At 46.7% G+C, this 24,026-nt stretch overlaps 2 protein-coding genes and 1 long non-coding RNA gene across 4 annotated transcripts in view; 1 reads left to right on the plus strand and 2 right to left on the minus strand.

Moving 5' to 3' along the window:
* TIMELESS (timeless circadian regulator) overlaps positions 1-1,306 on the minus strand; it is a 45,828-nt gene extending 44,522 nt beyond the window's left edge. For both annotated transcript variants that reach the window (XM_077328582.1, XM_077328583.1), the window contains exon 1: positions 1,154-1,306. The gene's annotated coding sequence lies outside the window, so the exon portion shown is untranslated. The remainder of the gene's footprint in view (positions 1-1,153) is intronic.
* On the plus strand, positions 1,183-2,659 carry LOC143833132 (uncharacterized). Its single transcript, XR_013229532.1, has 3 exons — positions 1,183-1,338; positions 1,434-1,650; positions 2,229-2,659. It is a non-coding gene; the product is annotated as an uncharacterized LOC143833132 (long non-coding RNA).
* Positions 2,660-7,371: 4,712 nt separating this feature from the next.
* MIP (major intrinsic protein of lens fiber) lies at positions 7,372-23,918 on the minus strand. The gene is made up of 5 exons (XM_077328584.1): positions 23,550-23,918; positions 19,140-19,304; positions 17,406-17,486; positions 13,923-14,031; positions 7,372-9,583 (listed from the first exon to the last, which is right to left on the minus strand). The coding sequence occupies exons 1-5, from the start codon at positions 23,907-23,909 to the stop codon at positions 9,477-9,479; spliced, it is 822 nt and encodes a 273-aa protein (XP_077184699.1). The 5' UTR covers positions 23,910-23,918; the 3' UTR covers positions 7,372-9,476.
* Positions 23,919-24,026: the final 108 nt, after the last annotated feature.

A 24,026-nucleotide genomic window follows, 5' to 3' on the forward strand; every position in this document is an offset into this window, starting at 1 on the left:
CCATATTACTCCCCCCTCTCCACACACACACAGACACAGAAGAGGAACATGGAGGTTTCATTTCCACCTGTTCTCCCATTTCCCCTTAGGACAGAAGGTGGCCAAATTGTGGCTCTTCAGATGTTCATGGACTACAATTCCTTGCCAGTATACTGGCTAGGGCTCATGGGAATTGTAGTCCATTGACATCTGGCACACCAGAGTCTGGCCACCCCTGCCTTAGGACTCCAATCTTTTGTATTTGGGAGTGCGTCCCATTGACATATGTAGGGCAGATCAGGCTTTACAAATCACCCTCCTAAAGCTGCTTGCAAAGAAGGCAGCCCCACGGAAAGCAGTTTCAGAGGGCAGCTATGCTCTGGTGTGCAGTCGAAGGGCTAGAAGCGAGTTCAGATTTTCAGGGTAGGTGCGTTTGAGAGCCAAAGCTCCCTTCGGAGTGGACCCTCTGACTACAGATGGCTGCAGCCAAGCATTATTCGTTATTGCACACAAGGACAATTCGTCCACCTTGTCCGCACAGGAAAATCCAGCAATGAATGATAGCTGTAATAATGGAACGCCACAGTCGTGTCAGAGCTGTTCTCAGAGCAGTTCTGTCAGAGCTCTCTCAGCCCCTCCTACCCCTGTTGTGGGGAGAGGGAGGGAAGGCGACTGCAAGCAGCTTTCGGGTAGTGAAAAGCGGGGTATAAAAACCAGCTCTTCTAGGCAGGGAGGCAGCCGGAGAGGCAGCTTTCTTAGTCGTCAGCTACCCCAGCCCCCTCCCTTCAGGCCCTCGATTTCAAAGAGCAACCCCGGGACACAAAATCGATCCCGCCCCACGGAGGTCCGAGCCCGCGCTCGCCTTTTGATAGCACGACCCGGAGACTGTCTGCAGAGCAGCCCGCGCTGTGCAATTCGGCGGGGAGGCGGCGGGAAGTGCCGCAGGGGCGCCCCGTGGGGTCTGCAAGGCAAGAGGCGTCCAGAGGCGCCATGACCCCGGGCTTTAGTTCCTCATAGGTAGTTATTTATTACATTCATAAACGACCCCCACACACACGGAGTTCGCCCGTCCCGCCACTCGCCCGGCCCCCCTGCCTCGGCCCCGAGCTCGGAAGCGACCGGGCCGTCCAGCGCAGGGCCCCTGCCCTGAAATGCCGCTTCCAGGCTCACTCACGTCACGAGCGCAGAGACCCGGGCGCCGCTCCCATTGTGCTCAGGCAGGAGTCAGCCACCGCTCCGGCCAAACTTCCCCCAAGCACCGCCCGGGCTCGAAATGGCGCGCGAATCCTCTCGACCGCCTTAAAGGGGCAACGGCGCCGGACCAGCTTCATCCTATGCACAGAAAAGAGCACGAGCCCGGTAGCACCGCGGGACTTAGCAACATTTGCGGCGGCCGGATGGGTTTCCCTGCGTAGTCACTCACTCCTTTTTTTTAATTTATTTTTTTTACGCAGATCTTGGAAGATCTTTCTCGCAAGTCAAAGTCACTCCCGCGGAGCCCAGGTTGCCCCCCTTTCCGACTCTTTGCGTGGACTTGTGCAGCTGCCACACGCTGACTCTCTTAAATCGGCAGTTCTCTCTCCCGGGGTCAGGAGAGACTGCATTTTCCAGGCCCGGGGGTCGTGAAAGGGAAAGAAAATAAGAATGAAAACAACGGAAGCTGTACTTGATGTATTATGTGTTTATTATACATTTATAGACCGCCTTCCCTCGATGTCATTATTGGGCAGGCGCTATCTCGATGGCGTCTCCATCCAGCTTTCAAGGGAATTAGGGTGGTCATGCCACGCGGTCGGCCTTGATACGCCGAGGAGCCGATGGAGGAGCCGAAGTTGCGGGTTGCTTGTTTGCGCTCGCCTTGAAGGCTTTCCCCTGGAGCCTGCAGTTGCCCCTTTAAGTCCTGTTAAGGCTTTGCCGCATTCTGCGTCGCTAGGCTATTGCCAGGACTGCTGTTTGGCGGCGGGGGGCGGGGGGGCGGGATCATAGAATCATAGAGTTGGAAGGGGCCATACAGGCCATCTAGTCCAACCCCCTGCTCAACGCAGGATCAGCCCTAAGCATCCTAAAGCATCCAAGAAAAGTGTGTATCCAACCTTTGCTTGAAGACTTCCAGTGAGGGGGAGCTCACCACCTCCTTAGGCAGCCTATTCCACTGCTGAACTACTCTGTGAATTTTTTTTTCCTGATATCTAGCCTAAATCGTTGTACTTGAAGTTTAAACCCATTACTGCGTGTCCTCTCCTCTGCAGCCAACAGAAACAGCATCCTGCCCTCCTCCAAGTGACAACCTTTCAAATACTTAAAGAGGGCTATCATGTCCCCTCTCAACCTCCTTTTCTCCAGGCTGAACATTCCCAAGTCACTCAACCTATCTTCATAGGGCTTGGTCCCTTGGCCCCAGATCATCTTCGTCGCTCTCCTCTGTACCCTTTCAAATTTATCGACGTCCTTCTTGAAGTGAGGCCTCCAGAACTGCACACAGTACTCCAGGTGTGGTCTGACCAGTGCCGTATACAATGGGACTATGACATCTTGTGATTTTGATGTGATGCCTCTGTTGATACAGCCCAAAATGGCATTTGCCTTTTTTACCGCTGCATCACACTGCCCACTCATGTTTAGTTTACAATCCACAAGTACCCCAAGGTCTCGTTCACACACAGTGCTACCTAGAAGCGTATCCCCCATCCAGTAGGTATGCTTTTCATTTTTCTGACCCAGATGCAGAACTTTACACTTATCTTTATTAAATTGCATCTTGTTCTCATTTGCCCATTTTTCCATTGTGTTCAGATCTCGTTGAACTCTGTCTCTATCTTCCGGAGTATTTGCCAGTCCTCCCAATTTGGTGTCATCTGCAAACTTGATGAGTAGTCCCTCCACCCCCTCATCTAGATCATTAATAAATATGTTAAAAAGTACCGGGCCGAGCACCGAGCCCTGAGGTACCCCGCTACTCACCTCTCTCCAGTCTGATGAAACACCATTGACAACAACTCTTTGAGTGCGGTTCTCTAACCAATTCCCTATCCACCTAACTATCTGAAAATCCAGATTGCAGTCCTTCAACTTATCCATCAGAACATCATGGGGAACCTTGTCAAAAGCTTTACTAAAATCCAAGTAAACAACATCAACCGAATTTCCCCGATCCAGCAAACCTGTTACTTGGTCAAAAAAGGAAACTAGGTTGGTCTGGCAGGACCTGTTGGAGACAAATCCATGCTGACTTCCTTGGATCACCAAATTGTCCTCCAGATGTTTGCAGATCGCTCCCTTTAATATCTGCTCCATTATCTTCCCCATGAACTCAGGTCTCCTCCATTGCCCACCTCCCTGCCCCGAACCCTCTGATCAGTGGTGGCTGCGATTATTACGGAGCCGTGGAAGCTGCTCTGCCGCTGGGTGACCTTTTTGCTTGCATGCTTGTCTGAATGCCTTTCCATTCTAAAGCGTGAAAATCTGCAATGATTCCTGCAGATTTGGGGATGGAGGACAAGAACCTTAGAAGGTTGCCAGCATCCATTTTCTCCAGGGGGACTAATCCCTGCAGTCTGGAAATGAGCTGTAATTCCTGAAGGCTGGCAACTCTAATAAGAGACCATGTGACAGCCAGAGGTAAGGTGATCTGAGCAACATGGATACAAAAGTGGAGAAGGAAAGTTATATAGCTCCCTCTTGTGGCACCCATTGGATCTCTGGAGACAGGTAAAGAAAGGTCTTTTCCAATAGCTACGTCACAAGATCTTAGGAAGTTCTGCATAAAAGGTAAAGGTATCCCCTGTGCAAGCACCAGGTCATGTCTGACCCTTGGGGTGATGCCCTCTAGAGTTTTCATGGCAGACTCAATACAGGGTGGTTTGCCAGTGCCTTCCCCAGTCATTACTGTTTCACCCCCCAGCAAGCTGGGTACTCATTTTACCGACCTCGGAAGGATGGAAGGCTGAGTCGACCTTGAGCCGGCTGCTGGGATTGAACTCCCAGCCTCATGGGCAGAGCTTTCAGACTGCATGTCTGCTACCTTACCACTCTGTGCCACAAGAGGCTCTTGAAGTTCTGCATATGTCCTACCAATTAGTCACAACATTATCTCAACAATGTAAAATGGAATTGGAAAAATGGAGGATGCTTGAATTAGCCTTTATCATTGCATCAGTTCTGTCTGGTTTCTGGCCTAGCCGTGGGGTGGAAACAGTACTGGTCACACTCATGAGTCACCTTCAGAGGCAGCTGGACAGAGGGAGGGTCAGCATTGCTTGTGCTGCTTAAATTCGCAGCACCCTTTGACACTGTTGACCATGAGCTTGTAGCTTGCCAGTGTGGGAATATTGGAATCAGCCTTATAGTGGCTGATCTTCCTCCAAGATTGGGGACAGAGGGTGGCTGGCAGGGAAGAAAAGTTGCATCATAGATCATTCTCAGGACATGATTCTCTCCCCACCCCTATTAACATTGATATGCTCCCCCGCGCACAGCAGGCCCGAGGACAGGGGCTTCCCACCTATATTGATGGGCAGCCAACCAGATACCCAGTCTCATTGACCAGGTGGGTGGGTGGCTCCAACAGAGCCATCTGAAGCCTAAGCCCTCGAAGACAGGGGTCCCATGGCTGGGAAAGAAGGGACCAGTAGGTGAGATGGGCCTTCTCTGCCTTGACAGTATGCAACTGACAACTTTGCGCATTATCAGGGATTTGGAGGTGATCATTGATGCCTCCCTCTGCCTGGAGGCTCAGATCATAAAGATAGCTCACCTAGCAGGTAAAGGTACTAGCACCCTACCTGGCCCTGGAAGACCTCGCCACTATGAGACATGCAACTATCCCCTCCAGTTTAACTGGAGGGATACAGTTTAATTCACTGTACATAGGGCTACCTTTGGACCTGACCAGGAAACTGCAGGTGGTGCAAAATGTGGCCTCTTGTGTCCTCATGAGCAAGGGTAGTCAACCTGTGGTCCTCCAGATGTCCATGGACTACAATTCCCATGAGAACTGTAGTCCATGGACATCTGGAGGACCACAGGTTGACTACCCCTGCTCATGAGGATGCCTTGGAGGGTGCATATATGACCTGCCCTCCAACAACTATATTGGTTGCTGGTTGAGTTCTGGATCATGTTTGAGGTTTAGGCACTAACTTTTAAGGCCCAACATAGTCTGGGTCCTGTGTATCTGAGGGACCATCATGGCCAAAATGTCTCCTGGAGAGCACTCCATTCTTCAGGTACCAACCTGTTGGTAATCCATGGCCCCAAAGATACTTGCCTAGACTTGACCAAGGTCATGGCCTTTTAGGCCCTGGCTCCATCCTGGTGGAATGAACTACCATCCAAGACCAGGGCCCCAAGGGAGCTATTACAGGGTCTGTAAGATGGCACAGTTCTGCCAGGCCTATGGTTGAGGCCAAACCAATTTGACACCATATAGGCCTCCCTCCTCTCCCCACCCTGGAGGCCAGATGGAGGATGGATGGGGGAGAGGGGACTTTGTTCGTTGCTGATACGTAACTCTTAATTTTTTAAAATTAAAAATTGCAACCAATGAATGCTGCCAGCTACACTGATCTTGTGTGAGCATCATTGAAAAATACCACCAACTAGCATTAGTAGCAAAGGGCAAGTAGACATCTGGAGCTAATTATTTTCAATTTTTTTTTGCAGAGAAAACCAAAGTAGATGAAAACACTAGTATCAGATTTTTCATTTCATACACTGGGTGAATTAATTGATGGACTCTTCAGCAGGTCATACAGCATATTACATCAAGGCCACCAAAGTGCAGGATTCTGGGGGCAATTGCCCTGACTGCCCCATAGGTAAGTCTACCCTTATTGGCATGGGACCCACCCAAGTCACTTGCATGCCTGCTACCACCCAGGCCTGGTGGAAGTGAGAGGGTGATGGGCAAGTGACTGGGCATGCCAGTTAATCAAGTTGCCAGTTAACCGCACTTGTATCATTCTCCCATGATGATGGTGTTCTCTGTGGTCATACAACTATTATGAAGATGTTGCCTTGCATCCTACTTCCATTCATTTGAGAGAAGAGGACAAAATGCATTTTGTTTCATTGCTGCTTTTAATGGTTTTGTGTGTGTGTGTGTGTGTGTGTGTGTTTTAAGCCAGTTTTAATCATTTGGATTGTTTACCACCTTGGCAATCTAAAAAACAGACATCAAAATGTTTTAAATAAATAAAGTAAACTAAGAGGCTGTCTCACCCAGTCTCCCTCTGTGCGACACCTTCTGCCCCAGCCTTCCTAGGTTTGGTTTGGTTTGCCTGTGAGGATCATCCATTCACCACTAATACATTTTGGGGCATCACACAGGCTGATTGGGGAGAAGAGCTACGGAAAGACTTAAACTTTCCACAGAAAAATGGCACTAGCATGTAACCCATATTGCCTGCCTGTTTGTTTTTGTAACGCAAAGTAGCTGTGGCCCTCTGGGGTTGGAGGCACTATGCTACTGGAAGCTAGTTAACTTGGTCAAAAGGCTTGAAAGCTACTGGTCAGAAAAAGGTTGCTTCCACAAAAATTACAGTGCTAAAGAACGGGTCTGCAGTGTTGGCAAAGGGCAGCTTTTCTTCTGCTGTTTCCGCAAACAAAACCGCCACCACCATGTCGGGAGCAAATACACCATAACCTCTAGATTTTCCCTGGCAGAGTCAAAGACCCTTTTTAACATGAGGGAAGGGGTAAGTCAATAGCATGGTCCTCTCCCATCCAGAGCAAGGATGCATGTATGCTTGTGTAAAGGAGGAAGAGGAGGAGGGTAGGGTTGCCAAATTCCTGTTGGTGATAGATTTACTGCCCTCTGGTGCCACTGCCCACTGCTGTTCAGCAGGAGGAAACCAGACAAAATGGCATCCCAGGTACGATATTGGCATCCCAGGTACAATAATGCAACATCAGGTGCAACCCAGAAGAGATGCCATCATGTTGAATGACAGTCTAGCATTTGCCACAAACTCTATGACTAAACCCAGTGTGGTGATATCACTTCCACATACCACCAGAAGTGACATCATCATGCCAGGAAGACTGATGGTGTGCGGCCATAGCCTAATTCCTCAGCTCCCCATCTCCAGTTGGTTGTCAGTTTGGGTCTGGCTACTCTAGAAGAGAGGCAGCAGGGAAAAGGACACTAGTGCTCCCCCCACCACCACCAATCTGGAGCTGGGCAGGGGGGCAGAGTAGGTGCAACTCTTTCTCCTTCACATGAAAGAAAAAGAGGAAAGAAACTGCTGCAGTCATTTCAAAGGGATTACAGCACCATTCAGAGAACTACTATTACTTGTTGGGGAAGGGATTGATCACTGATCTTCTGCCCACTTCTGCTCTGGTTTAGCATACATTTCATGGTTCTGCTCAGTGCATTAAATCACATAAGAAGTGGGGAAGATGGGGCTTTATTAATTGTCCTGACTAAACATATGTTGCATGGACATAAGAGACATTTGTATTTGGCCTCTTGAGACATACTTACACAAAACAGAAACTGGTTTCCTTGTCATGACCCCTTATAGAGTATCTTGTAAACTGTAGTTTTGTGAGGATTCAGTGAAATCTCTGGTGGGAATGGATGATAGCCCACATCGTCATCAAAGAACTATAATCACCTTTGTGGTTATATGTATGAAACACATGACTAGATGAATCAACCCATGGTTCTGGCAAGGTCTAGGCTGGCTGCTGCTCTCCAGGGTTCTGGATTAAGGTCTGTCGCGTCGCCTTCCATCGGATCCTTTTGCCTGGGGATGCCAAAGAGGCTTCTTTCATTCGAGGCAGATGTTCTGCCTCTGAACCACAGCCCCTTCTCCCAGATCTTACATTTCGACAGAGGGGAACACAGTTGTGTAGTTTTAAATGCTGTGGACTGCAGAACGAGCAGACCACAGTGAATAAATTTGCACCTCGCCCTTGTGAGTGGAGGCTATGGCTAGAACTCTCTACTGAGTAACTTTTACGTATCAACTATTTTTCACTCAGCAGCAGCTTATTTCCAACCTGCTTCTGGGCAGCATATTTGAAATAGGGGGAATTTTCCAGGACAGTGGTGACATAGCAGTAAATACAAGTGCATATCTCATCATCTTTGGAAGGGCCATCCTGCATTGGGTCAAAAGCAGTCATGTTCACCAGATGCAGTGGGATTCAGTGTACTACACTCCAAGAAGCAGAGAATTGACTGGTTAAAAATAATGGATTGGATCCTACAGCCTAATTTTGCTGGTCCAAGGACACTTCTTTCAGTAGAGAGGGATTATTTATGCTGATCTCCCTTTCCACTGTAGACTCCCCATGCACCTCATGCTCAGTGTTGCTGGGGATAGCATTCTGGAGGGCTACACTGGGAAAGTTCAGTTCCATTTGTGGACGGTAGGATTTTAATCCTGGTGGGATGTCTTGATATGAAAGGACCTCTGGTCTACTCAGAATCCTTCCAAGATCTATTAAATAGTGCTCACTCCTAGGAAAGAGCATTATACTGGTAAGCTGTGAGTAGAATTAAAGAACCTAAATTCTGAATCATTATTCTCCAAATCTCCAGCAGTCCTATGGTCAAATGGCATTTATTCCTGGTTCAGGAGCTGTGACAGGAACTTATGGGACCTAGGCCGGAATACACAAGACCAAAGCTTCTCTTTCTGCAACGTCCCATGAGACAATGGGATCTCAGCACTTAACTGGGAAATAAAAACCTTATCCACATCAATTCACTTGATTTCCCTCATGCAGCGCTCTTACCAAAAATATAATACAGCATTTAATTAAATTAATTCCAGCAGAAGAGTGAAAGGGAAAGAGAAAGTTAAACCATCCATTAAGAAAGTTGGCTCATCCCACTGTCATCCAGCCGGAAATTTAAAAAAGCAAAATACAACAAAGGATAAATGATTGGTGTCTCATGCACAGCAAAGCACCTGGATGGATCCGATTTGAGTTCAATGGAAATCCGGCAAAGCTAATAGTCTGAGGCTGATTGGTGTCATTCCATTGACTCTGGATTCACACCAACGGATAAGTATATTGTTTCTGAGGAGTGGCTCTTAATGTGGATTGTTACACTGCAGGTTTCATTCCAGTGGTGCCAGATTCATGTAAGATTCAGTTCCATTGGCTCCACTTGCAGCCCTCTCTTACTGCTGTGAAGGGACTCCAGATTCAAACTAGTGGTAACTCCATTGACCCTAAAGGAGTGACGCTATTGCAGTGATGTCATTCTGTTGATGCTGGCACATAACTTTTCTGGATTGGTGACGGATGTGTCCACACCAGTTGTTTTTTGTTTTTTGTTTACTATAGCAGTTTTAGCAGAGAGACTCCAAAAATCAATTCACACCAATATATCTGAAATAAGGATCCACCCCAGATATGTCAACACTGCAGAAAACATAAGCGTGCTTTGAACATCACTTCAGGTGGAAACATCTGCATCCCCAACTGCTCACAAATACTTGATTCCAGCTCCCCCTCTCTTTTGAATTCATCAGCTCTCAGTTGGATAGTTCTTTCCCATCTTTGCGGGTCTCATACAGTACAGTTCCTTTTGGAACTGTCTGCCTAGAAGACAGACCGATCTGTACTTGCACATCCTTTTCCCCTAGGAGGTAAATAAAGAGCATAAGAATTGCTATGTGGGGAAAACTGAAAGGTCCATCTAGCACCATGATGAAGAACCGAAGGGGTCAGTCCAAGGGCCTATCTAGCCCAGCCTCCTGCTCAAGTGTTTGGCCAGACGCTTGTGGGTAGCTCACAGCGGCTTACTCCCATTGTTTGCTCCTCTACAACTGACATTTAACGACACACTGCCTAAGAACTACGAGACTCCATGGCTACTAGCCACTGATATGCCTACCTTTTATAAACATGTTCCTTCCCCAGTTTGTGTCATTCCTAAAACCAAATATCCCACAACATTTTTTTGTCTTTTCTCATGCAGAAGGTGCTCCAATGCCTTTATCAATTTGATTGGCTTTCTTCTGCACCTTTCCCTACTGTGGGCTACCCTAAGGAGGAAGTGATCAACCCGTAAAGAGTGTGAAGCTAAAAATGCCATCCTAAGCAGAGTTTCAGTCTTCTAAGTCCATTGAAACCAACGGGTTTAGAAGGGTGTAGCTCTGTTAAAGACTTCTCTGTTAGTGTTTAAATTAGGCACCATGATCCCAAGATGTCTTTTCTGATTAGTCACAACATGCAGTTCAAATACTATTTGCGTTCTGGAATGTTTGACCCATTTGGGATTTTTGCTCCAGTGTTATAAGTTTCTTCTTACACTTAACCTCATTTTCCATTTTTTTGCTCTTTCGTCTAATTTGAAGAGATCTTTTCAGTGCTGTTTGCAGTCTGCTTGAGTGTTCACAACCCTGGCTAATTTGATATCATCTTCAGACTTATCTATATAACTCCTTACCTCTTCTATACATTCCTTAATATTTTTTTACCCCTTGCCCTCTGTTCTTCCAATAGTTACCAGTCCATGAAAGGACCTGACTTCTGACTCTACTGTTAACTTTACTGAGGAGCCCTTGGACTTTGGTTTGCAAAAACAATGCTGATTCTTCCTCAGTAAGCAAGGCTTGTTCTTTTATATGTTTAATAATGTTCACCTTAACAATTATTTTAGTCAATATACCAGGGACAGGCCTGTAATTGCTGGGCTTCTTCCTAGATTCCGTTTCAAATACTGGTGTTACACTCGCTTCTTCCCAATACTTCAATAGAGAGAGTGATTCTAATGACACAGTAGAAAATCAATGATTTTACATTTGAAAGACAGTAGCCAAATAATTATTTGTGGTCACCAGCTGAACTTTCAGCTCCAGAGTTCTCCAACTCACACACCAAAGAGTGGGGTGGGGGCCTCTCAGTCTGCAAGTATCTAGTGCTGTTTTGCCTTCTCCAAAACTTAACAAGACAAAACACAGTCTTCTACCCCACCCACAAGTCATCTGTACATGCCTGAAGACTTGGGAGCAGGGAAAGGAGCTCCATGTGATTTGTCTCCTTTGAAACTCCTACAATTAGCCAACCAAAAGGGAGAGCCTAGAACCAAAAGTCTACTGCTTAATCCTGGCCCTCTGAAAACTCCCTGCCTACTTTCCATAACTCTTAATTACTGGATGCTCCAATTCTGATGTATCTCAAGGAGCTTTCATTGTTTGTTTTCATGTTTTAACAACATTCTCTTCACAATTCTTTGTTGTTGTTGTTTTGGTCAAGTTAACATTTGTTTTGCCAGAATTTGTGCTCTTTTTGATTGTCTTAATTTGGATGAGGCTTTCGCTGTTTAAAAGGAAGTCTTCACGATAGCCAACTTGACTCTTCAGACAGAAGGAATACCACAAGTCAGGCAAGATGGGAACAGCTATCCCCAAACAGTTCCTTTTTAGTAGATGGGAAAAAGAAGGGGGCAGTTGAGTTGTCCAAAGTACTGAGTGGGGAATCTGGGAGAGGCCAGGAGAAGAACAGAAAATGCTTATCTACACACGTTTGCAAAATCCATTCCTGGCTCGAGCTATTGGGAACTGGTTTCAGGCAAAGTCATCACAAACTTTGCATCTTAAAAGATAACCAATAACAATGAACTTTCATAGGGATTAGAATTTCTCCGGCAGAGGTGTCCTCTGCCACATTCACACCACTGACCCACCCAGGGTTTGCACTTGAGAATTTAAACCTCTTTCCTCAACAAAGATAGGCAGGCGCCAAAGGCATCTGGTTTGGCCTCTCAACCATACCTTAAAAATCCTATCAACAGGATTATGACGTTACTTTCTGTGAGGTTCTTGGAATGCTCTATCATTGCTAGATATCATGATGTTATCAACCCTCCTAGGGTCCTTGGTGTAGAGAAACCCATTCTGGACCAAGCCCCTCAGAGTCTGTGCTACTCAGGCTGTGTCTACTTCAGTGGTCTGTGTTGAGACTGCACCAAGAAGAAGAACATTAATTCAAAAGCTTTACTCTTACTGATCAGACGTCATGTCTCTCCACAAGGTTCTCCAGTTCCTGAACAGTGGTCACTATTGCCCTGATCATCCCATCCTAGGGTGAAGAAGGCAGTCCCTAAAGGGCTGACTCTCAACTGCAGACACTGAATGAGGACCCCACTCCTTTGGGGGAGGGGCTGAAGACAACTGTGATTTTATTATAAATGTCCAGTGATCCAAGCCCCAGGATGCCGGCCATGCTTCTCAGTTTCTCTTCCTGACATGTTCATATATGTGTGTGCGCACATAACTAAACAAGCATGCAAAGGCACTCATTTTCCCACATGGCAGCATACACACAGTCTCCTCTCTCTCTCCTCCTTCTATCACTCTGATTTAAGTTAGATACATATATAAGACCTTCAAGGCAGCTGTTTACTGGAATTGGGAAATAGGATGCACCTCCGTTTCACTTCTGCTGCTTCTGCAGAACCCAGGAGCAAGGTCTCTGTGCATGGAAGGACTGCCACAGGGATGAGGGAGAGGTAGGGTTGCCAGCTTTGGGTTGGGAAATATCTGGAGATTTAGGGTGTGTGTGGATTCTGGGAAGGGCAGGGTTTGGGGAGGGGAAGGACTATAATACCGTGGAGTCCAACTTCCAAAGTGGCCGTATTCTCCAGGTGATCTGATCTCTGTGAATTGGAGATCAATTGCAATCAATCCCATGAGTTCTCCAGCCACCACCTGGAGGTTGACAACCCAGGGAGGAGGATGGTTTATTTGGTCCAGAGAAAGAGAAAGATGAATGGGGGCAGTGATTATGTGTGATAGGAGTGGTGTGGTCCTTTGACTCTGCACTAGACAGCACAACTAGCAGAAGCACACTACTCGTGAGCAGAATGCAGAGAACTAAATGGGTCATCAGCCAGATCTTGGGACTGCAGCTTAATCCACTACGGGAAACAGTACGGGAGAGAAGGTGGAAACAACCCCCAAGGTCTTCAAGCCATATTTGAGTGACCAAGTAGGTCTTTTAAGCCGAATCCCTGAAAGTACATGTGATTGTTAGATGGGGAAGGGGGGCTGGCCTGGCCTGCACGCTGTGAAGCAGAAGATGACTTGACTGGGGATATGAATGGATACCGTTCAAAGCCTTCTTTCACTAGCCTTTTCATGTACTATGAAGCCAAGGGCTCTAATTGCGCATCTTGGGCTAGGGTGCCATGCACAATCATCTCATTACGTACAATCACCTTTTTGTCCCAAAAGGGCAATGCGTGCGTGTTGCAGATTTATACATGCTACCTGAAAACTGGGATTCTGAGGCTGCAAAATACACACCTTGCCCTCTTCAGATGAAATGGCGAATGTGCATCCTAAGCTGATTGCATTAAGTGCCATCTCCCAAACCCAGGACCAGAAACATAATGCCTGAAAAGGGATATACCCCCACCCCCCCTACACACACACACACACACACACACACACACATACACACAGACCCAGTACCTACTTGGCAAAGACTATACACGGGTAGGCAACTCTGGCATTTTGCAGGAATTCAAAGGGGAAGATCAGGAGGCACTGGCTCTCCTTTACCTTTTCCCACAAAACTGTTTCCAAAATTTCTCACCGCAAAATAAATTATTTTAAAATCAGGCAATGACATCTCCTCCACTCCCCATCCCACCCCCTCTCCCCATTTTGTTATTCTGGGGTACTTTTTTGGTGTGTTTTGGTGTGTTTTTTTTGGTTTTGTTTTGTTTTTAGAGAGACCGGATAACAAACTGTCCCTTCGGATCTGTGTCTCCTAAGACATCACTTCCTACTGGCCAGGAGCAATAACAGTCTGTATACTGGGCCAGTTGTTTCTGCCCCCCTCTCCCTAGAGGAGGGGTTTGTACGCTATGGTTTGATCACCCTGGGTCACTGTTTATAGTGCTTGCGTCTTCAGCTCAACTGGTTCCCCAGGAGGCTCTGGGGCAGCACTGGTTTCAGCTGGCCGGTCACCTTTGAGGATAGACAGGCGCTCTGAGATGCCACGCATCCGGGGGAAGAGGATGAAGTCATACAAGAAGCCGCCCATCACACCACCGATGATGGGTCCGACCCAATACACCTAGAGAAGAGACGAAGAAACACATGGGAAAGGGAGCAATAAGTTGTGAGAAGTGGTTGAGAAGTAACTTACATAAATTTAAAAGCTGCATAGAAATAACGCTATACAAAAGAGAATGTCTGCTGAGAGCTTCAGGTGGTAGTTAAAGTGAAGAGGTGGCAGAAAGAGAGCTCAGGTCCAGCAACTTGAATTTCCTCCGAGTTCCTAAGAGGTAAAATTGGCCTCGAGCAGGACCAGGGCCTTTTTGGCCCTGGCCTGGCCTTGGTGGAATACTCTGCCTAATGAGATCAAGGTCCTGCAGGACCTCAAGCAGTTCCGCAGGGCCTGCAAGACTGCACTGTTCCGCCAGGCCTATGGCTGAGGCCAGAAGATGCCGGCCTCCCTGCTTGAAAGTCCACCTGCAGAAAACACTCCCAAGTTCTCCATATGGCCTCCCAGTTCAGTACAGCTCCATCTGAAAAGTGGTGACCACTGATTTTATAACTGGAATGGTGGTATTTAAAAATCAAAATTATATTTAACTATTGTGTATTGTAACCCGTTGTACGCTGCCATGAGACCCTTAAGGGATGTCGAGGTAAAAAACTGAAAGAAAGAAAGAAAGAAAGAAAGAAAGAAAGAAAGAAAGAAAGAAAGAAAGAAAGAAAGAAAGAAAGAAAGAAAGAAAGAAAGAAATAGAACAAGTCCGATTCCACCCCACCCCATGCTACTTTCAAAGCTGGCCTATTTTTGGAAAATGGTATGTTTCTTGAGTCATATGTGGGTCTCTCAAGTAGGGCCAATAATAACTGGGTAACATTTTTAAATGATGCTTAATTCTTTTTTTTTTTAACTTTCTTGAATGGAAAAATAAAACTAGCACATCAAGTTAAAAGACTGATCATGGTCCTCTCCCTGATGCCTTAGTTTATAACATGCAGGAAACTTTTTATGTGAAGAGACTACCAAAATATATGATCCCTGCTACAAACTTGAAGTCCAGCGGTGGAATCCAGTATGCTACCAGCTCAACCCAACACTTTATTCTACAAAATTACTCTGAGGCCAGATCTACCTGTGCAATAAAAACTGATGGTAGAAATGTATTAATCCGTTTCAAACGGAGGGAGGGTCACTTTGTGGAAAAAACCTCCATGCAACTAAGAATTAATGAATCACAAGGAAGTTTTAACAGGTTTTTAAAAAACGTGTCTGGAATTTTGTTTTGGTTTTTTAACACAGGTCAACATTGTGGTTTGACATCTCGGATCTGAATTGGTGGCTCCCATCTGTCACTTCAGAACTCATAGGCCTCATTCCCACCTTATTCTGTATTAAATGAGAACCATGTCTCCAGCTGGAGACAGACTTTTTTGCCGGAGAGCTGAAGGTCGTTTAAAAGAGGGATAGCTACTCAGAGTGTTCAAACTCATCCACTTTTTGCTTGCAGTTTTGCACTTATTTTGTCTTGATTCCAAAATCTGCCATACTTATACAACCATTGTGTGAACCAATGCAGCAAAACAAACATGGTTGCACAAATAGAAGCAAGGTTGAGAACATGGTGGGGGCGGGGGGCATTCCTTGAGTCCCCACAGACCCAAAAGGTGATCCCCCACCCCGGACTCTTCTGAAGAACCTCCTACTCCAGTGAGTTGGACAAAAGCCAGGACTGGCTCTCTGGTTTGAGGAAGAAAGAGGTGGTCAAACATTCCAAAAAGGAAAAACAGCATTTAAAAGACAAATATGGACCAAATATTTAAAACAAATAAAACACAAACACTTAAAAACATAGAAAATGGAGGGAGGGCTAATAAGAGTAAGTGAAGGAATGCCAAACCAAACAAATAATCCTCAGCAGAAAACAATAGATGGAGTCAGTTGAATCTTCCTGGGGAGGAGAGTTCCAAAGATGGTGATCATTAAAGTCCCTCTCCTGAGACATTTCACTTGCTACTTCCCCCCCACACACACACACCTTTTTTTTCTCTCTTTCATTGTTCCAGAACGTTCATGTGCTGTTCTTTGTGCAAACTCCACACAGAGGAATTTTGTTCCAGAAAGTACTCATTTATTTCAGAGGCCAAATTGGTTAGATGAACTACGGGTGGCTTGGTATGAAGAAGCAGAACAAAAGCCAACCACCCAGGGCTAGGCATGTGCAGCACCAGGAATTCTTGAATATCCTGGGACATGTCTCAGAAAAAATAACCGGTGTGCATACATTGTAAGAAAAAAGTTTGTGCTTTTTATTTAATCTTTCTTTTTAAGTTGCAACACTTCTATTTAATGTTTTTCAGGAAACGGTAGATATCAGGGGGGGAATCACAGTTAGAGTAGTCCAGCAGTGAAATCGACTGCCTAAGGAGGTGGTGAGCTCCCCCTCGTTGACTAGTCATCAAGCAGCGGCTGGACAGCTCCTGGATACTTTAGGCTGATCCTGCATTGAGCAGGGAGTTAGATGTCCTGTATGGCCCCTTCCAATTCTATGATTCTATTATTCTTTTGGACTTCTGCTTTCCTATTAGGCTGGGTCCACATAACATTGCCAGGGAAACAAAATTCAGGAAGTGAATTATGACAGTAGCACACTATCCAATAATCCAGGGGTAGTCAAACTTGTGGCGCAGAGTGGTAAGTGGCAGAAATGCTGTCTGAAGCTGTCTGCCCATGAGATTGGGAGTTTGATCCCAGCAGCCGGCTCAAGGTTGACTCAGCCTTCCATCCTTCCGAGGTCGGTAAAATGAGTACCCAGCTTGCTGGGGGGTAAATGACTTGGGAAGGCACTGGCAAACCACTCTGTATTGAGTCTGCCAAGAAAATGCCGGAGGGTGTCACCCCAAAGGTCAGATATGACCCAGTGCTTGCGCAGGGGATACCTTTACCTTTTTAGTCAAACTGCAGCCCTCCAGATGTCCATGGACTACAATTCCCATGAGCCCCTGCCAGCAAATGCTGGCAGGGGCTCATGGGAATTGTAGTCCATGGACATCTGGAGGGCCGCAGTTTGACTACCCCCGCAATAATCTGTGGTTCCATGTTTACATCACTAGAACTTGCTGCCATGGGAATTTTCTGCTTGTGCCATTTTATGAGGAGGACCACAGAGTGCTTAATTATGACCACTGATCCAGGCCTTGCGTTGTTCTAGACCAAATAACCTCAGTTTCCCACCCCAATTTCACATCTAGAGATCAGTTTTCCTGAGGAACAGGACCACAGTAGTAGACCTTGGTATCTGGGTTTTCGTGTGGGAAAGGAGGCTTTCGTGGCATGTAAAAAATAGAAACTGGATAGAAACTCAGATTAAGTAACATCTGAGTCATCTTCACAACCATTACACATCTGATCATTTTACACACACACACACACACACACCCAATCCTCTTGCTTACCCAGTGGTTGGTGAAATTGCGGGTGATGACAGCAGGGGCGAAAGATCGAGCAGGATTCATGCCAGCTCCTGTGTAATATATCTGCAAGAGAGTAGGGTCAGAATGGAGAGAGGATTCTAGGCATCCTCATGCCCCTGGCCCCAGGTCAGTCCAATTTCCCCTTGAGGTGTATGAGCAGCAGATGGGCAAGACACTCTGTGACAGTTATAGAGATGAAAGGCTGAGATGGTATCTCTCAGAGTGGTGCAGTAGTAGGGGATAGAGAGGACAGTTTACAACACCCTGCCGCCGCCGCCGCCGCCGCCGCCCGGCGAGAAAGCGGAGACCCGCGCCGGACACCCCCCCGCCGTCAAAGCTGGTGGGATGAGGATCGTGCAGAAACACCCACATGCTGTGGACCCCAAGGAGGAGAAAGAGAAGGAGGATCAGGACTGGGAAACCGGCAGCAGTCCTCCAAAGCAAGCCGTGTTCATCTCTGGAGTCATTGCGAGGGGCGATAAAGACTTCCCTCCTGCAGCAGCTCAGGTTGCCCATCAGAAACCTCATCCCTCCGTGGAAAAGCTGCCTCCTCCTCAGCACATCAACCAGCACATCCATCAGCCCCGCAAGTGAATGGCCTGTCCAAGACCAAGACATGATAGCTCTTTGATGCATTAACACCACCAGACTGGAGTGACTATGTTCTGGTAGGCTTGAGCTGAGGGCATTGGCACCCAGATTGGCTAACACCCTGTGAGCCCATGTGGATGGGGGATTGAAAAGCTATTTCTTTGTGTGGGAGGGCGGGTGATACTTACTGTTGGTAGCTTTGTTGGTAATTGCAATGAGAGAAAACAGAGGAGAGTGATGCAGAAAGATCCTTGTGTGTTTAACCCTTGGGGGGGGGGCATTAGACAATCAGTATCCAGTTTCCCTTCAAGCTTAGGCCAGATGTTCGTAACCTTCCTTTCACAGTAAAACCAGAGTCCAGTAGCACCTTTAAGACCAACAAAGATGTATTCAAGGCGTGAGCTTTCGAGGTGAGGAAGAGGAAGCACTCTTCCTCAGACTAAAAAGCTCACGCCTTGAATATATCTTTGTTGGTCTTAAAGGTGCAACTGGACTGTGGTTTTGTTGTGCTACTTCAGACCAACATGGCTACTCACTTGAATCTTTCTTTTCACATCATTTTACTTTATTTAGCTGTTCCTAGTTCTGTCATGAAGTTGCCAATGAGTTTGTGCCTCGTAGTAACTAAAGAGCGTCATACACTTCCTGGCTTTCTCATGCCTTAGCTCCTTGGCAGCACTATGATTTTCTTCTGGTTTTGGGCCTTGAGGGGGCACTAGATGGGGGTGGAAGGGAATTTCAAACCCTGAGGGGGTGGCATGCTCTCAGAGACCAGAGAGGGCCAAAGGCACTGTTCTGCCCCCAGCTTCCTAAGAGGACTGCACATCAGTGTGAGACAGAATTTGGGGGAGAAAGCACCCTTTTCTTTACGGGATAGCAGAGCTATCATTACGGGATAGCAGAGCACCATGCCCCTAACTAAAGGCTGGGTGGAGTTTCTGTCTAGTATCTGCAGAATCCTGTCACAGGCTGACAGACCACCTGCAAATTGTGGAAGGTGTGGGGAGGACATGGCTGCAGACTGCTGGTCTAAGAGGCAAGCTGGCTGTTATTCTAGCCCTGCCTCACTTTGCAAATAAATTGCAGCTGGCTCTGACTGCATTCCGATTTCTGACAGGTCGTTACCCCAAAGAGGTGTCCAAGAGTGAGGGAGAATCCCACAGCCATCGCCACAGACCCCATGCGCCCATTGCGTCTCTCGTCGTAGGTGGCAAAGATGCAGAGGACAAACTGCAGAGTCAGGAAGATCTCCACGATAGTAGCTTGGCCAACATTTACACTTGGGTGTATCTGCAGCCAGGGAGACACACAGAAAGAGAGAGCTATGAGGGAACAACAGAAGTCAACTCTTGATTATTGATAATGATCAACCAAGCTATAATTGCATCATTGCTGTTGTGCCAAGAGACCCATCTTGTTCATATTCCCGGGCTGAATCCACAGATCCCAGGTACAATCCTGCTAGACTTGATTCTGACTGTGGTCTGTATCCTAACACCTACTAAGCAAAGTTTGAAGCCTTCCTCCCACCTAAGGTGCCTTCCTCCAAAGACAGAAGAGTAATTTCAGTTGAAGAAAGACTCTTCCAACCTAAGGTAGAATTAGGGATGGCAGCCTCCAGATGGAACCTGGGCATCCCATGGAATTACAGCTCACCCCCAGACTACAGAGATGAATTCCCTTGGGGAGGGGGGAAATGAATGCTTTGGAGGGTGGCCTGTGGAACTGGAACCCACTGACATCCCTATCCTCCCCAGGCTCCATCCTCAAGTCGAAGAAGTTTCCTAACCTGGATCTGGCAACCCCACCTCCCCATCTCCTCCTGTTGGCTAGAGGGAACCAGACAACCCTAAGTAGAATACATGTCACTATCTCAGAACCCCACCTGTAATAGTTTATATCACTAGTTAATTGAGGGAATGTATTAATATTGGCACGCCCTTCTTCTTTAAGGGCTTCGCTTGGCTTCATGCATTTTAGAAGAATAATCTGGCTAATAGGAACCAAAAATCCTTTTACCTCAACCATCTACCCCAAGAAGAATTACAAGTTGAGACATTACAGAAGAAAGTATCTAGAACAATACAGACGACCAAAGGTGTGTGCTGCAAGATCTAGCAGAACCTTGGCAACACTGCACTTCCTCACCTTTCCCGCTCTATTCTGTGGATTCTTTTTCAAGTCTTTGGTTGCTTCCACAGGGGGATGACTCCCTGTTCTGCTCTTATTGCTGCTGTAAACGCAGAGGTATTTGCAAATAGCCCCAGAGCCATGGAGGTATTCCCCAGAGCATATCCCCTCAAACCTGCCATTCTCCCCACTTCTTGCTCCATGTTTTTTAAAGGTGGTACGTATATAGCTATGATATGATGATGCAATAGTGAGCCATCTGCTGATTTTAAGAAATAGCCAATTGAAACTTGCTGGTGGTGGAGTGATGGCAGGAAACAGGGAAAACGAGGAGGCTATGTCGCTGGGTGTGGGTGGGGATGAAAATCAAATCTTCCAGTCCACTCAACAAACAGTAAGGTATGATTTTCTGGGACCTACATTTGACACCGTGTTTCTGGAAAGATCATGCCAAAGCATGTTTTTTTGGGGGGGGGGGGGAGACATAGTATAGCCAGGGAAAACCTGGAAGGTGGATGACTGAACACAAATGTCATGAAGAAATTCCAGACATTTGAGAGGGAGAGGAAATGTGGACTAAAATAACCACGTGGAAGCAACCTTGGGCATCCTTTCTACTTTCAGCACTGTCTCGGTCACCTTTCTCTTAAAAGAACCCCCAGTTCACATCCACCCACCTGGTTTTCTACTTACTGCCTTTCCTTTTCACTGAGACTAGACGTCGTATTCTGATAGGCCACTGCTGTTCATGCATCCACCCCTCAGACACAACTTGAGGCCTCCCTACCTTGCCCTCACGATTCCCTTCCTTGCTTTAAAGTACATACAAATGAAATATCATTTGAAAGATCATTTGAGACACTTTGGAAGAACACTCACTGTGCTATTCGACAGATAAACTACGACTTCTTCAGTGAAAAACGTTACTGTACATTTGCAGGACTGTGTTGACAGGCTGGTACCTAGGATGTCCTCAAGGAACATCTCCTTCCATTCCCAGACCAGGGATGCCACATTTCACATCAAATACGTTCAAAACTCAAACTTACCACGTTTGAAGGTTTCATCTGTTCATGAGCCAACCGCCCTATCTGGTTGGTTCATGTCAAACCTCCACAAACTCCTGCCAAACAGGGTTGCATCAGTTCCCCCCCCCCAAAAAAAAATTGATCACACACTGCCAATCCCAACAGATTGGAGGCCATTGACTAAAATCTGCATAGATGAACCCTGGACTTTTTAAAACATAGAATTTATTTATGACTGATTCATACAATTTGGGACTGGTGTCACTATCTGTGGCTGAATCCACACCACAAGCCAGTGCCTTCTCTGCATTCTTCACATGCCATACTACTCAAAGGCTTTTAAAAGATTTTTTTAAATTCGTAATTCTTGTGTTGCTATTGCAAACTAACGCGGTCATGATCTCTGAAGTTCCAGATTTCATTTTTTTAAAAGCAAAACACTGACTCCTTGTTTACAACCAGTACACCGGACATAAGCTGAACTGGTAGATGTCTGCACATCCCTGCTCCAAACTAGATTTTCATTACTATGGAGTGTCCTTTTGGGGGGGGGGGGGAAATAACTGAAAAACAATTGGCCCGACATTTTTAAAACATTTTTCTTTAAGTGAGACGCTTGCCTGAAACGTGGGAGTGGAGATAAGATTAGCAACTGTATCATCCCTGGAATTGCCGGGAATAGTCTCTCTCTGACTTTAATGAAGCATGAGGATGCTGAGTACAACCTACCTTGGGAGGGTGGGGGGTGGGTGGGAAATGCAATGACTGCAGATCTAAGGTTACATTTCATTGCACCCCTTCTCTGTCCATGGTCCTTTTAAAATCCTGTACCCCAGAACTGTTAACTATCTCTGTTGCTGTTCTCCGTACTCAATACATTAACATCCTGATTTATCCAAGTTTTATCCAAAAGACATAAGTAGCAGTTCTTGATATCTATGGCTCAGTTCCCCTTGCCTTCGATGCAACATGCCTGAGTTGATCACTAAACTGAGGACATGAAGCACTGTAATTCCACATTACATAAAGCTGTCCCTAGAATGGCCATAAAGATGCACATAATCTCTGGAGGACGTTTAAGCCCAGATAACACCAATGCCTCTTAAACAGATCTGTGCAGGAGCTGTGATAGGCCTCTGAGCAATGCGATCTCCCATCAGTGGGCACTGACCGAACATTTTATCCCCCCCCCCCAAGCAGGCAGTGTGCTTCCCTCTATAACATGCACAAAGATTCAAACTTTTTTTTTTCTTAAGCAACTATTAGAATGTATCCAGGTAGGTAAATCTGGCCCTTTTATGAATGGATATATATAATGTGCAAGGCTGCTCTTCCATCTTCTGTGTGACATTAGCATCATGCTCACTCACAGCAGGAAGGGGCTTCCACATCACATTACAGCCTGACAGGTAGGAATGCTCTTCACAGACCGAGGCTTACACCTGAGGCCTGATCCCAGCACTCAGGGACTGGCAGCAAAGACAAAAGACATCTTTTTTTCAAACATCAAGAGGACTGATTTCCATGATTAGAGATGATTTATGCTGTTCCCTATCAGTGAATCAGTTACCACAGTCCTGTCATGCAAGATCCTTGTGGCACTTCAAACAATGAACCAGTTTTTATTCTAGTAGATGTTTTCATGGGTTCAGAGACCACTTTGCCAATATGCATCTGACAGTGGGCTCCAGTCCATTCAGCCTTCTACTAGAATGATCGTTCGGCATGCTTAAGGCAATATAGGATCTCCGTTTATTTCTGCTGTGGCAGGCGAAATGCACACAAAACGCTAGAAATGAAATTGCTGTCTCAAGCAGATTCAGGAGAGCACAGGACATAGGTTTATTATTCAAACCAACAAAAGACCACCAGCGTGTCCTTCTCTTTCTGTCCCTCATCGTCCTGCCGCACAGAGAAAATTACAGAATCCTCACTTGTGCTCCGTCAGGCTCTTTATCTCCTCATTTCCAGTTTACATACACAGATGTATGTACATATAACATTTCAGGCTCACACCCAGCTATGAAACCAGTCGCATTGATAACCCAGTACAAGGAAAAGCCGATACAAAAAAATCTATTAAAGAGTTTAGGTTTTGTTTTGAGGCCCTAAGCTAAAAAAAGAAAAGAAAAGAAACTCAGAAAAAAACTGGCCTTATAGATCTTGGGATTAAAGACTCATCTAGGCACAGACTGCTAAATATCGTCCCCCCTCTTTTGGCACCCATGAAATCTTCTCTCCTAATCCATATTTTAAAGCTACCACACAGGCCTCCTGAATTTAGCAATGTCACTTCCTCCAGATACTGCTGCCCCATCCTCCCTCCCGCCCGCCCGCCTCCTCAAATGCACTCCCATATAGCTCCGCATCCAGTTACCGTGTTGAGTGCCAGGTTACCCCGCAGCGCTGGTGGCGTGACTCCATAAAGCACGGCTGCCCCAGCCACTCCTCCCAGCACCTGGGCCACCATGTAGAAGACAGCACGGAAGAGGGAGAGCTGAGAGCCCAGCAAGAAGGCCATGGTGACCGCTGGATTGATGTGGGCACCGCTCACGTGGCCTAGAGACTGCACCATGGTGGCGGCCACCAAGCCGAAGGCCAGTGCCACCTGTAGAACATTAAGGGGGCCGGCGACCCAGCGAAGCGAAGCCCCCAGGCCAAAGAACACATAGAACATAGTACCAAAGAACTCAGCAAACATAGCCCTCCAAAAGGAGGACGAGCGAGCCTCCCACATGATGGGACAGGAGAGCAGCAGAGGAGGAGTGCTGTGGCAGCAGGACAGGTCTTCACGCTCACTGCTGCTCCCCCCACCTAAGCCCACTGCTTTCTACTGCTGGCTATGAGCTTTATA

The sequence above is a fragment of the Paroedura picta genome, chromosome 3, assembly GCF_049243985.1.
Source record: "Paroedura picta isolate Pp20150507F chromosome 3, Ppicta_v3.0, whole genome shotgun sequence".
NCBI lineage: Eukaryota > Metazoa > Chordata > Lepidosauria > Squamata > Gekkonidae > Paroedura > Paroedura picta.

Excerpts from the sequence above, each read along its gene's own strand:
- MIP (XM_077328584.1), bottom strand. The coding sequence starts at position 23,909 with ATGTGGGAGGCTCGCTCGTCCTCCTTTTGGAGGGCTATGTTTGCTGAG. Across the intron at positions 19,305-23,549 it reads GTAACCTGGCACTCAACACG|ATACACCCAAGTGTAAATGT; the intron begins GTAACTGGATGC and ends CCCTGGCTGCAG. Across the intron at positions 17,487-19,139 it reads CTCTTGGACACCTCTTTGGG|ATATATTACACAGGAGCTGG; the intron begins GTAACGACCTGT and ends ACTCTCTTGCAG.